General features: G+C 38.6%; 1 protein-coding gene across 2 annotated transcripts in view; it reads right to left on the bottom strand.

Annotated features, from left to right (window-relative positions):
* Positions 1-4,393: 4,393 nt before the first annotated feature.
* Positions 4,394-14,316, bottom strand: part of TSPAN12 (tetraspanin 12) — a 63,876-nt gene continuing 53,953 nt past the window's right edge. For both annotated transcript variants that reach the window (XM_087969354.1, XM_087969355.1), the window contains 3 exons: positions 11,455-11,598; positions 5,271-6,242; positions 4,394-4,878 (listed from right to left, as the gene is read on the bottom strand). In XM_087969354.1, coding sequence (XP_087825480.1) covers positions 5,937-6,242; positions 11,455-11,598 — 450 coding nt within the window. In that variant the 3' untranslated portion in view covers positions 4,394-4,878; positions 5,271-5,936. The remainder of the gene's footprint in view (positions 4,879-5,270; positions 6,243-11,454; positions 11,599-14,316) is intronic.

The raw sequence follows: 14,316 nt of genomic DNA on the forward strand, positions 1-14,316 counted from the left end.
ATGATCCTGAGAAAAGACACTGATGCTTTAAAGAGTTAGGGAAAATATATTCATATCCTCGCATACTCCAAAGCATGTTAGTTTTATGAACCTAAGAACATTTAAATAGAAACTTTCTGCTCAGTATAATACAGGTGAAACTCAAAAAATTAGAATATCGTGCAAAAGTTCATTTATTTCAGTAATGCAACTTAAAAGGTGAACCTAATATATGAGATAGACTCATTACATGCAAAGCAAGATAGTTCAAGCTGTGATTTGTCATAATTGTGATGATAATGGCTTACAGCTCATGAAAACCCCAAATCCACAATCTCAGAAAATTAGAATATTACATGCAATTAATAAAACAAGGATTGTACATAGAGCAATATCGGACCTCTGAAAAGTATAAGCATGCATATGTATTCAGTACTTGGTTTGGGCCCCTTTTGTAGCAATTACTGCCTCAATGCGGCGTGGCATGGAAGCTACCAGCCTGTGGCCCTGCTGAGGTGTTATGGAAGATCAGGATGCTTCAATAGCGGCCTTCAGCTCTTCTGCGTTGTTCAGTCTCATGTCTCTCATCTTTCTCTTGGCAATGCCCCATAGATTCTCTATGGAGTTCAGGTCAGGCGAGTTTGCTGGCCAATCAAGCACAGTAATCCCACAGTCATGGAACCAGGTTTTGGTGCTTTTGGCAGTGTGGGCAGGTGCCAAGTCCTGCTGGAAAATGAAGTCAACATCCCCATAAAGCTCGTCTGTGGAGGGAAGCATGAAATGCTCCAAAATCTCCTGGTACACGGCTACATTGACCCTGGACTTAATGAAGCACAGTGGACCAACACCAGCAGATGACATGGCTCCCCAAATCAACACAGACTGTGGAAACTTCACACTGGACTTCAAGCATCTTACAGTGTGTGCCTCTCCATTCTTCCTCCAGACTCTGGGTCCTTGGTTTCCAAATGAGATGCAAAAGTTGCTCTCATCAGAAAAGAGGACTTTGGACCACTGAGCAACAGACCAGTTCTGTTTTTCTTTAGCCCAGGTAAGACACTTCTGATGTTGTTTGTTGTTCAGGAGCGGCTTGACAAGAGGAATACCACATTTGAAGACCATGTCCAGGATCCGTCTGTGTGTGGTGGCTCTTGATGCACTGACTCCAGCCTCAGTCCACTCCTTGTGAAAGTCCCCAACACTTTTGAATGGCCTTTTCCTGACAATCCTCTCCAGACTGCGGTCATCCCTGCTGCTTGTGCACCATTTTCTTCCACACTTTTCCCTTCCACATAACTTTCTATTAATGTGCTTTGATACAGCACTTTGGGAACATCCAACTTCTTTTGCAATTACCTTTTGAGGCTTTCCCTCCTTATGGAGGATGTCAATGATGGTTTTCTGCACAACTGTCAGGTCAGCAGTCTTTCCCATGATTGCGATTCCTACTGAACCAGACTGAGAGACCATTTAAAGGCTCAGGAACCCTTTGCAGGTGTTATGGCTTAATTAGCTGATTAGAGTGGGACACTTTGAGCCTAGAATATTGAACCTTTTCACAATATTCTAATTTTCTGAGATTGTGGATTTGGGGTTTTCATGAGCTGTAAGCCCATGAGCTGTAAGCCCATCATCTCAATTATGACACATCATGGCTTGAACTATCTTGCTTTGCATGTAATGAGTCTATCTCATATATTAGGTTCACCTTTTAAGTTGCATTACTGAAATAAATGAACTTTTGCACAATGTTCTAATTTTTCGAGTTTCAACTGTACTTATGCATAATCCAAACCTACATCTATTTGCACTTTTCTGTATATTAGTGTAGCCAAACAGGAAACTGGAGCTGTTGCCAAGCTCTTATCAACTTTCTCCTTGATTGCTCTTTATAAGCAAAGTGAAAATGCCTTTAGATGACATGTTGGCCTGACTAGTCATCTTTGATATCAGTAATTTCAGTATGACAGGCTGTGATTCTTGGGATCTGCAAGAAGTTCAAAAAGGTAGAATCCACTCAGCTACCTAAGGAAACAAACATCTTTTACCTAAAGACTAGCAAAGCAGTGTCCAAGAAATATGCTGCAGGTAGCTCTAGGTTCGTAATAAATCCCTGGTTAGAAGGAAAAAAAAAACCTAACAGCTAAATCCCATTAAAAGACAAAAGGAAATTAGTGAATGACTCAACTAGTTAATGAATCAATGAATGAACACCACAATATAAAATATATGACAGTAATGGCTTTGTTTTCCTTGCCCAAAATGAAGACCAGGGCAAGCTGGGACTATTTAAAATCACAAGAGTACAAGCTTCCATTTATCGCTTGCATTTTCATCCTTTGCTGCTACTGATGGGAATTGTGTAAGAATAAAAACTTCACAAGTTCAATGCATCATGCTTGAGAGATAAGGCACATGGTCAATCACTTAAAAGCTAGTTTCCAAACATTTGCTTCAGCCCAGTCCTTTTCTATTTTCAGCTTGCAAAGAACAATGGGGGGGATATCTAATTTTGACACCCATACAGTATCTCTCAGGAGACACAATAATTTCAACTGCCTGCTTATAAAATGCAGAAAAGTAATACTAGTTGAAAATTAATTCTATAGTACATATAAAATACAGTAAGATACACTTTTTAGAATTCAATAAGTAAGTTGTCTCGTGGGAATTTAAGCCACCCCAGTACTCAACATGAAAAATAGTTGCAACTTTTTTTTTCCTTGCAATCTATAAAGATGCTATCTTTGATTGCATAAACAAGGACAAACTTAGATATTCCTTTGAAATTAAATTAGTAGATTTATGTGGACTATGCACAAGGAACCTAATTGGAATCAAGATATCTCTATAGAAGGAGCTTTTGATTTCTGCTGTAGATGGAAAAAAAGCATAGTTTTTTTTTTTCAAAATAACCTGTTGTTTAGCCTATTGATCAGCTAATCCATGTTGTGTACTTACAAAATCAAAAGTGCAGATACAAGTACTGTCGTGAGATCAATCTTTGGTTCTTTGTTTCCCCCTTCTGCCTCTTTGTATGCTCAGCTTTCAAGGAAACCTCTGGGTTTAATAAATCACAGTTTTATTAAGTTACAATTTCCCATGATGATCGAAGTGCAAAATGTTCTTTGCATACTCTCCAGAATCTTGTTTTGCAAATTATAGTTGAAACTGTCATTTACAATCCTAATTTGTAGACTGTATTTAAATCACATCTTCTTTCTTGGAGACTGAAAAACTCAACAAATTATGAGTTCTCTTTTAAGCTACTGCATGTTTAGTAGAGAAGAAGGCTAAGATGAAGATACATATGTAGCTGTTGTCTGGTTATACTGTAACAAATCATGGTTTCTCTAAGCCAGGGGTCTCAAACTCGCGGCCCGCGGGCCAATTGCGGCCCGCAGGACGATATCCTGTGGCCCCCACCGTGATATGAAAGTATAATATTAGTGCCGCCCGCAGGGGGAATGGACCTCTGAAGGAAGTCCCGCCTGCCATTCCTCGTCGTGGCTTCTTCTCCACCCTGAACTTTAACAAGTCCAAGTACAGGTCCAGACTTACTGATGATCATCTTCAAGCCATACTGAGGGTCTCAAGTGCCTCCTCTCTCAAGCCAAATGTGGCTCAGATATGTGAGAGGAAGCGTTGTCAAGTTTTCTGGCAGCAAGGAGTAAGCTGGAGAAGCCATGTTCTGAGGAACTGTTCATGATCTTCATTCAATGTTCCATTCATGTGTTCAGGACAGTTCATGTATTGGAGAAATCATTAACTGTTGATGACATTTGAGGATATTTTTTTAACAACGTTTTTTGTGGAATCCCTTATGCGGCCCAGCCTCACCCAGACTCTGCCTCCAGCGGCCCCCAGGTAAATTGAGTTTGAGACCCCTGCTCTAAGCAGCATTATGACTGTCCTGATTACAAAACTGAAATGATACAAAAGAATATCCATACAAATTATATACCGCTAGGCATCTACTAGTCTCCCCCCCCCCCAATCAAATATGCACATTCAAATGAAAATATGTGACAGATAGCAGGTGACCTATAGAAAAATTCCTGCAAAAGAGATAGTTTTGTGGTATTCAAATGAGCTAAATCATACATGAATATTTATTTCCACAACACTAAGTACAAAGTTTAAGCAAAGTTAAGTGAGCCTTATTCTCATTTATTTCAGTGGTTAACTGGATAAATCATCCTCCAAATTTCTTACTGAAAAATAAGTAGGGTAGGGGAAAAGTTGGAATACTTTTACAAGGAGCTTTTCTTTGGAGACAATATAGATTGCCACTTTAACTTAAGTTTCAGCAAATAAACATATGAATAGAATTATCTCCTTAAGGTGAACATTCACACACACACAGAGACATTCACACAAGCAACCCACATATAACAAATACACGTATTAAATATGTTTTTTCCTTCAGTCCACATAATTTAATTTGAAAATTAACAATCATTAAAAATTAAATGATTCACATATTTCCTTAAACTAAACAAAATGATTCTAAAATAAGATTATCCTTTTTACAAAAATCCAAATTTCCATGTTGATAGCAATTCTATTACACATATACACACTTTACTATATACATATCTATCCCTGATCTTTTAAGTGGCAATTACCACCATTATTTAGTAATAACAGTTGTCATGGTTTCTCCTTAAGCTGTTCTTTGTGCCTTTATTGTGGGATAAACCAACTATTTGCTTGCTTGCAGGATATGAGACTATGATATTAAAAAAAAATCCATTGATGTTGGTATTGCAATGCACAAACAAGAGGGAAGATCCAAAGTTTATACTTGTATGTTGAGAAGTGACGTACTGTTAAGTAACTGGATTTCATGCCTGGATTTCACTGATAGCTACATTCCAAATGCAAATCATACATCTGCTGTATCATAGGGCAGGGATCCCCAACCTTTTCGACGCCGCAGCCCGGTTCCGGCATCAGCTGGGCGCCGCGGCCCGGTACCGGCGTCAACTGGGCGCCGCCATCTTTTTTTGACGAAAAAGTGCTTCCGTGACGTCACCGAAACACTTTTCCAAAAGAAGCGCGCTACGCTCGGTGAGCTTTTCCGGGTAGAAATGGCTTTCTACCCGAAAAAGCTCACCGAGAGCGCCGCCATCTTTTTGATGAAAAAGTGCTTCCGGTGAGCTTTCTACCCGGAAAAGCTCACCGGAAGCACTTTTTTACCAAAAAAAGATGGCGGCGCCCAGCAACCAGCGGCCCAGTAAGGCTTGTTCCGCGGCCCGGTACCAGTCCGCGGACCGGCGGTTGGGGACCCCTGTCATAGGGCACTCCCATCAGTGCATTCATGACCACAGTGCTACTGTCAATTATTTTTCTCACATATGTGTGGATTAAACTGATAAGATTGCCATATTTTCAGAGGGTGCTTTTTTTAAGATCCCAAGTTCAGGGTTTTCTCAGCTGTGATGAACAACTTCAAGGGATCAGATCTGAATGCAACACGTTCAATAATTGTGGCTTGCTAATTTCCGTTCCTTGAAAATGAAATGGAAAAATCACTTAAATTATATGTAACTCTTGAACACTGATTATCTATCACCCTCCATCATCTGTGGGGCTTTCAGCACTGAAGACTTCCATCCTCAATCTAACAGAATTGTTGAAGTGAAAACTTTAAATAGGTGAGATCCCTAAAATTATTCCTGCCTATTTTTTTTCACTCAATATAATGAGACTAGGGATCTACTTTTTACATGGTGCATATAATCTTTGTGAAAAATGACAAATTGTCCTTATTTTGTAAAACAATTATTTTTAGCATTACAACTCTAACAAATTTTATGAGAAAAGAAAAACAATTGTCCTTAAGAGAATCTTCAATCCGTGGCCTCTTTTCCATGACAGCTTAAAATATAGTGTCCAGGATCCAAAATAATGGCTATATTCAAATTGTAGAAATCACAGCCTGGCAGATTGCACTATAGTTCCTCCATTTCAAAGTGTGTGTTAAAGCTGTTTGCCATTGTGGTATGCTCAAGGATTCTTGTCAGGCTGGGTTTTAATAACTCCACAGAATGACATGACAGGTGTTGAGTAGCATCATTCTTCAAAGACAACATTTGGTCTGTGCGTGGATCCTGGCGGTCATAATACAGAGCCCACACCAAAGTAATTGTAAGGATCATAGCCAAAATTTGGGTAACCCCTATGGAGATTCCTAGAAATCGAAGCACCTGCAGCTGCTTAGTTCCTCTCAGGAATGTGTACATCTTTTTGTCACAACCCTATGGAGCAAGAAAAGAAAATTCAGCATATCTATACTGTGCCCAGAGATGCTTGAAATCAGAAATTCTGAGTACCTCAAATGGAGCAGCTACTCTCTAATTCTGACCAACTGACTCAGAGTAGTGTCATAATCTAGTCTACAGAGAAGAGCAACCAGGATGATTAGGGGACTGGAGGCTAAAACATACAACGAACGGTTGCAGGAACTGAGCTTGGCTAGTCTAGTAAAGAGAAGGACCACGGGAGACATGATAGCAGTCTTCCAATATTTGAAGGGCTGCCACAGGGAGGAAGGGGTCAAGCTATTTTCTAAAGCACCTGTAGGCCAGACAAGGAATAATGGATAGAAACTGAACAAGGAGAGATTTAACCTGGAAATAAGGAGAAACTTTCTGACAGTGAGAACAATCAACCCATGGAACAGCTTGTCCTTGGAAGTTGTGGGAGTGCCATCACTTGAGACTTTCAAGAAGAGATTGGACTGCCATTTGTCAGAAATGGTGTAGGGTCTCCCGCTTGGGCGGGGGGTTGGACTAGATGACCTACAAAGTCCCTTCCAACTCTAATTTTCTGTATCTACACAAAGAACAGTTTTATCAGATTCAGCTACCTACTTTATATTTATTAAAACCCTTTTCCTAGATATTATATATTAGCCTGTCAAGGAAGGAAAAACTTGTGAGTTCAAATGGTCTTCCACTGAATTAGACAAAAAAAAGGGAAAGAAAAGTATTACAAATGAATGACTGGCTAGTGCAGATTTTATTTCTAGGACTATGACTAAAGTTTTTGGAATGACAGATTGTGGGCACAAATTGCATTTTTTACAAAGACTGGTAAAAATGCACAGGCAGTCCTTGTTTAGTGACTACCTTGCTCAGCAACCATTTGTAGTTAAACGGAGATGGAAAAAGTAATTTTGCAACTAATGATGCGTTTATGACCTTCACAGTGTCCACCTCTCTCTTTCTCTCAATCACTTGCTCATCATTACAGCCAGTGCTATCCTGTGCCTGACCGGGGTTTTGTTTTCCTCCCCCTTGCACTGTGGAGAGGTTGCCTTCCTGAGGTGACACGTATCCTTAAAAAAATGCTAACTACAAGTTAACAAGGTGAACTCTCTGACCTTAATTAGAACTCTCTATAGCCAGCCTGCACTGTTGCCTGTAAGGAACCAGACTATAATCAGTCAATTCATGCTACAGCCTTCCTTTTTCCTAACTGGCAGCTGCAAATGGGCTAGGCAAACAGCTGATGCTAGTGCATTCCTTTCCATGTGTATTCCCTATTGTGTTTCTGCTTAAAACTCTTTCCCTCCAACGAATGAAAATACGGACATCACTTCTCTTCTTGCTCCTTTTCCCAGCACAAGGATGAGCATTCGAAAGAGTAGCGGAGCGGGGACTGTAAAATTAGGATTGTAAAATTAGCCCATTTACTCAGCTTCCTTCCGAGTGGGGTTCCAGAAACCTTCCTCAAAGATTGGCTCACCTGGCTGTTGGGAGTGATATTTTTTTTCCTGTTTTCTCTATTTATATAGCCATTCATCTCACTAAAAGCAACTCTGGGCAAGCATACAACAAACAAAACTACAGGTAATGAAAAACAATCCTTATAAAATATTTTTAAAAATTCATCATTAAGAAGAAAAATATATAAAACATTTAAAAGATATTTGAGGAGCTGTAAAGCAAAGGAAACCTGAAGTAAAATGATAACCACGTTCTTTAATGCTCTTTAAAGAAATCGCATAGAGCATTTAGATGTGCATGGCCTTCATTGTCTATATATTAGTGTTCCGGGTATGGGAGGAGAACAAAATAAGCTTGAACTCCTAGCATAAAAATTGTATCATCTAATAGGTATAAAGTATATGAAGGGAGCAAATGATGCCAATGACTGAAATACATCAATGAGAGAATATGTTTTGTTCAAAAGAACAAAAAAAGGAGGAAAAGTTCCACTGTTAAAAGTATCTACACCTGCTCATAAATCAATGCAAATGAATTTGGCAACACTGTACAGAGCATCTGTGATAAAATAAATCAAGGAACAAATAAAAGCATTACTATTGCTACTATTTATTACTGGCTGTTCTACTAAGGAAAAGCCTTTCCAAAAGAAAATCCAAATAAAAAGGAAAGATAAAATTAAAGCAAAGAGGGGTTTTAGTTACCCCAGAATCTGTGCCCATTTTAATAAATGTAGAGTAGAGTAGAGTAGAGTAGAGTAGAGTAGAGTAGAGTAGAGTAAAATAGAATAGAATAGAATAGAATAGAATAGAACAGAGTAGAGTAGAGTAGAGTAGAGTAGAGTAGAGTAGAGTAGAGTGGAGTAGAGTAGAGTAGAGTAGAGTAGAGTAAAATAGAATAGAATAGAATAGAACAGAGTAGAGTAGAGTAGAGTAGAGTAGAGTAGAGTAGAGTAGAGTAGAATAGAATAGAATAGAACAGAATAGAATAGAATTCTTTATTGGCCAAGTGTGATTGGATACACAAGGAATTTGTCTTGGTGCAAATGCTCTCAGTATACATAAAAGAAAAGATACATTCGTCAAGGGTCAAGAATCATCAGGTACAATACTTAATGATAGTTATAGGGTACATTAAACAATATAGAGCAATAGCAAGTTGTAGGGAGACACTTATGAGAAAAGGAATATGGATGAATAGAAGTTCTTAAAAAGGTAGTACTGAACAATCGCAAGCAATTTCAGTGAAGATCCAGGAACGAAGCAGACTACAAGCTGGCAATGTAGTTGCACAAAAGATTTTGTGAAGATACAAAACAAGAAAGACACATCATAGAAAGAGGGACAGCCCCCCCCCAAAAGTGTACATACAGGCAACCCAGACCTGTAGATTGTATGAATGCTGTAACAATTAAGGGCCTATGAATGACAAATGGCCATTCTAATATTTGTGACAAAAGGTTGCTTCATTTTCCGTTTCAATTCCAAGGGCTTTTCTCGCAAATCTATATTCAATTTGGGATTCTGGCATGTAAAGGACTTTCCATCAGTATGCCAATACAGGTAGCCCTCACTTAAGGAGAGTAACTGAGACCAGCAACTGTGTTGCTATGTGATGCTGTTGTAAAATTTGACACCGTGTAACATTGCCAACTTACAACAGCAATCTGGCAATTCCACTTGCGTTGGTTCAGTGGATCCTATGCGGTTTTTAAGCATGTCAGCATCACCATTTGCAATTTCCCTATTGACTTGTTTGTTGGAAGCCAGCAGAGAAGATTGCAAATGGGATCAAGTGGGTTGCCAGATGCTGTGACTGTCATAATTCTAAACCAGGTGCCCAGCTCCCAAATCACAATCGTGTGACTTTGGGGGGGGGGGTTGTGATGGAGTCAACAAGATCGGGGATAAGTCTCCTTGTTGTTATAACTTCAGCCACTCAACAAGCAGTCATTAACTAAGGATTACCTGTATCTTTTTCCAACTGACTTTCTCTAGATCTATTTACCCAGAGATGTGATGAGAAAATCTTCTCAATTGTTATGTTTTGTCCAAGAAACATTCCGTTTACTTAGATTGGCCTTTACCTTGCGAATGTTCTTGTGACTTTTCAATATTAGAGAAAAATCCCCATGCTAATTCTGGATTTTTGAATGCATCTTTTTATTAGACTTCAGCAACATTCTGCTATCCTGGACATGGGATGGATATAACTCTTAAATAAACACAGATGTAAGTAATCAGATATGTTACTAGAAGGCACACATGTGCATTTTGGGTGTGTGTGTGCATGCCTTGGGCACTCGGTGCCAAAAAGGTTCGCCATCACTGGGTTAGACCATTTGGCTTCCAAACTTCCCGTTCATTAAGGGATTGCATTGGATTTTAAATATATCTTAATGTTTTAAATTCCTTTAAAAAGAACTTTTATTTTTGGCTGGATTAACAGTGACACCAATAAGAACATTCAATAATTTCCTGTTGGAAGAGGGGAATGAAAAAATATAGAAAGTCATGCCAAATTTGTCTTTAGACGACTGATCTCTATTTCAGAAGAAAACTAGCTCTGTATGAGCTGCCCATGAAACATCTGATGTGAATGTTCAGATTCACCAAGATTAAGGCTATCAATGGCTGTGGGCCATGGTAGCAATTCTGTCTCCAAGTTCATAAAGGGTTTGCATCTAAATATTGCTACATGGGAATAAGACTTGTGCCTTGTTTTTGGTCTTCCTGGATCAGAACAAAATCAAGAATTTTGTTATGGTTTAAGATAAATTTCCGTAGAAAACAAAAAAACTCATTTCCTTATAGAAAATGGCCCAGGATTAGACTTTTAATTTTTTGGCTCCTGAAAGTCACAAGGGACATGTTAGAAACATACTTTGACACCATCAAAGTAAGAAGAGCCAACTTTTATGACCCTTTCTCTAGAAGGAATTAGAATTGGAGGGGTTAAGGCTGAATTGACTCTTTTAAAACTGTCCCTCAAACTCAATAATTTTTCTACCTTTTCTAGAGGGGGCTCTGAATATTTCCAAGAGAGTGCTGGTGGACTGCATGTACCCCACTTCTTATGGATGCTCATCCCTGTTTTAATACACACACATACACATACTAGTAGTACTTCTAATACTAACACTAAAAATTCTCATTATCATGACCTTCAACTGTGTGAAACAGTGCATCACAGGGAAGCAATTTTTAAACCAAGGTACCTCAATTTCCAGAATGCATTCAAAATCTAGGACCTGTGGGAATGAAATTTGGGGAAGCTGTGGCTGCTTCAGTGCTACTGGCTGCTGCTGCTGCAGTCATGTGACATTCATTTTCAACGTTCTATGACAATTTCCCAATCAATCTCACAATCTCTCACTCCTTCCCCTCCCAGCAGCAGCCATTTATCTGTGAAGGGAAAGGAAGGGAACATTTCTGATACCCGTTGCCGGATTCCGACAAAGAAACTCAATGGGGAAGCTTCCAAGAAGTAGGAAATCATTCCTACTCCCGCTGCTTTTATGCCCGCCCATTCTGTTTCTTGGTTTAGATAAAGAAATACTCTGAAATGGTGACGCAAATGGGGTACGCGTTTTCTAGTAAAAAAAATAAAGTCCAAATTCCGCTATCAAGGTCGGCATGCAGCTGAAGACTTTAGGATGATGTGCTTATACTGTAAGTGGAAAGCAGCTGCAGCAAATAAAACACACAGGCTTAGAAGAAGGTTTCGCTTCAATTCTTACCTCCTGGTAAAGGTCACTCAGATCTTCATGGTGTGCCTGTTTAGAACATCCTGGGAATTCCCTCACGCAGCAGGAATCAGGAGGCCAATCCATCTCTGTCATTTCCAGCCAATCCGTGAAATACACCACTCCACAGCACTTAAACTGCAAAAGAACCGTCACCTTTGGTATGATGCTTGTAGGACCACAGAATGCAGTCAACAATTCTGAGTTGCATTCCAGCTCGCAACTTCTCTAAAGGAAACCTCATTTTGAATATCAATATTCTAGAAGAGGGGTCCCCAAACTTGGCAACTCCCATAAGTCCACAAGTCTTAAAGTTGCCAAGTTTGGAGACCTCTGTTCAAAGGAGAAAACAAGGCCTGTTTAGAGCTATAAAGAAAAACAGCTTGGAATGTTGCCCGGGCCAAACATCATCTTATCCTTCCATTTGATTGAACTACCTAAAGCACTTATGCATCTGAAGATAGGTGTTTTGTAAACTTCAAGAGAGCCTAAATGAAATTCCTCTCAAAATACAAATGTGAAAATTATCATCCAAACCTCAAGGCCTTTGTTTTCTCCTTTGTGACTCATCTCGGTAAGCAAAGCCTCTGTTTTAAAATGGGGAAAAAAACAAAGCGGCATGCCTATTAGGAAATTAATGTATCCTAACTTTAAAAAATAGTTTCCCAAATAAAATTATGTGCTTTTAGTGAAATAAAGACAGGTACTCACTAAAGTAGGAAGCAAGCAAGTTCCAAATATTTTCAAAAGCTAAACAGTAAATGGTCAGACAGAGTTAGCATAATGTTAAAATGGGAAATACACCAAATTAGTTTTATTCCTAAAACTGTAAGTCAGCTTTTCTAATTAAAGCCACCAAAAAATTGCTTTGGACCTACCTAGAATGCATTTCACAAATATGTCTGTTTCAAAAGTTAGATTTGCATATTTGGCAAGAGAATGTGATTGGAATTTGGGTATAATTTACAGAAGTTTATAGCAGGAAAAATCTAATGTATAAACTGTCACTTCTGTGCTAGAAAAAGTTTCTAATCCTCATGACAGAATCTAGATTTCTAAATGATATGTAACAATTGGCCAAAGGACTAATGATCTTACTGGTTTTCTAATGTAAAATAAATAAAAAATAATGAATAAAAAATAAAAAATGAGAGCGTAGTTTGGTCTAGTCAGTGGTTAAAGCATCAAGCTAGAAACCAAGAGACTGTGAGTTCTAATTCTGCTTTAGGCATGGAAGCCAGTTGGATAACTGTAAGCCAGTCACTCTCCCTCAGACTATCCCAATTCACAGGGTTGTTGTTATGAGGAAAACTGGAGGAGAAAGGAGTGTGAGATATGTACGCCACCTTAAGTTATTAAAAAAAACAATAAAGGCAGGATAAATATAAATAAATTAACAAACAAATATTTATTTTGTTTTGAGACAGCTACTTTGGGAGAGTGGAAGCTGAGATGGAAAATCTACAGGAAACCAAAATTGCCCATTCCCAGATTTCTGAATAATATTTTTATGGAATATCAAAGGCACCCAAATCTGTGACTGATGGAACAGACTAAATTACAGATTAAAATCCTTCAGGTTGTCCAACAAGCAAAGTATATGATGAATTCTAGCATTTATGTTTCTTGTCCAGCTGTCTAAAAAAGGGTTAAAATCCAAAACTTTTAAATGTAGAAGTTCAAAGAAAGATAGGTACATTTTATTGAAATGGCAGTGCTACTATAAACACACCTTTAAAATGGAAAAATATCTACAAGTAGTCCTTGACTTACAAATATAATTGAGCCAGGAATTATGGTAGTAAGTCATTACAGTCATTAAGCGAATCCCCTCATGATTGCATAAAATTTTATGACCTTTTTTCCTGCGAATGTAGTGGTTGTTAAGCAAATGTGGAGGTCATTAAGCAAATCCATTTTATCTAAAGTGTTTTGTTTTGTTTTGCCAGAACCTCGAAGTAAATTCTGGGAACTTGCAAAAACATCAAAAATCACAGACATGTGTCTGTGGGATGCTACAAATGGCCACAGCTGCAAGCTAGTTGCCATGGTACCCAAAATGCTACCGTGTGACCACAGGCGGGAGTGGGGGTTATGGCCTTCAGAACTTCAAAAATCGGGTTAAGTACCTTTGGGGGGCAGTGGCTGTCACAATTTTGAATGGTCACTAAGCAAGGACTATCTGTAAATGCAAAATCCCCGAGCATTTCAGGAGAGCACATACTCAAGTGAAATTAGAGCATTTAGATACAGTGATTTAAATATGGAAGGTTTCACCAAGTTCCTTGTCATGGACACGCATAGCAAATATCTATGTAAAATATCTCAAACCAAATATTAGATAAACAGCCCATTGGCACCCATATTTTATAACAACACATGCTATGTGTGGTGAGAGGCCCAATATTACATTCAACATGGCTCCTCATAGAACTAAGAACTGCATGTATGAATCCAATTGGGATAAAACATCTCAGGATGAAAATACAAATTTCTTTTGCTCTGTTACTCTGGTCATTGATGTCTGGTATTTTGATATATCTAATCTGCATCTCTTGTATTTAGCTTAGCTATGTTTTATAGATTTGTTTAAGAATATTTTTGTAGGTAACTTGGAAAGCATTGGTTAAAGGGCAACTGGGAATTTGTCTCTGCATAGACCAGATGACTTTGAAGAAATCTTGTTCAGATTTCTATTCAGTACAGCAGTGGCATTTCTGTGGCCCTGGCCTCAGTTTGTAACAACATCTGTCTCTTCTATCAATTTTCATGTGTGTCCATGTAAGTGTTTTTGGCATGTCCATAGTTAGCCTTTATTTATTTACAACATTTATCTGCCAATTCAGTACAATCTGC

Source organism: Notechis scutatus, chromosome 6 (assembly GCF_049901735.1).
Source record: "Notechis scutatus isolate UNSWTSFEM ecotype Mainland chromosome 6, rNotScu1.2, whole genome shotgun sequence".
Classification (NCBI taxonomy): Eukaryota; Metazoa; Chordata; class Lepidosauria; order Squamata; family Elapidae; genus Notechis; species Notechis scutatus.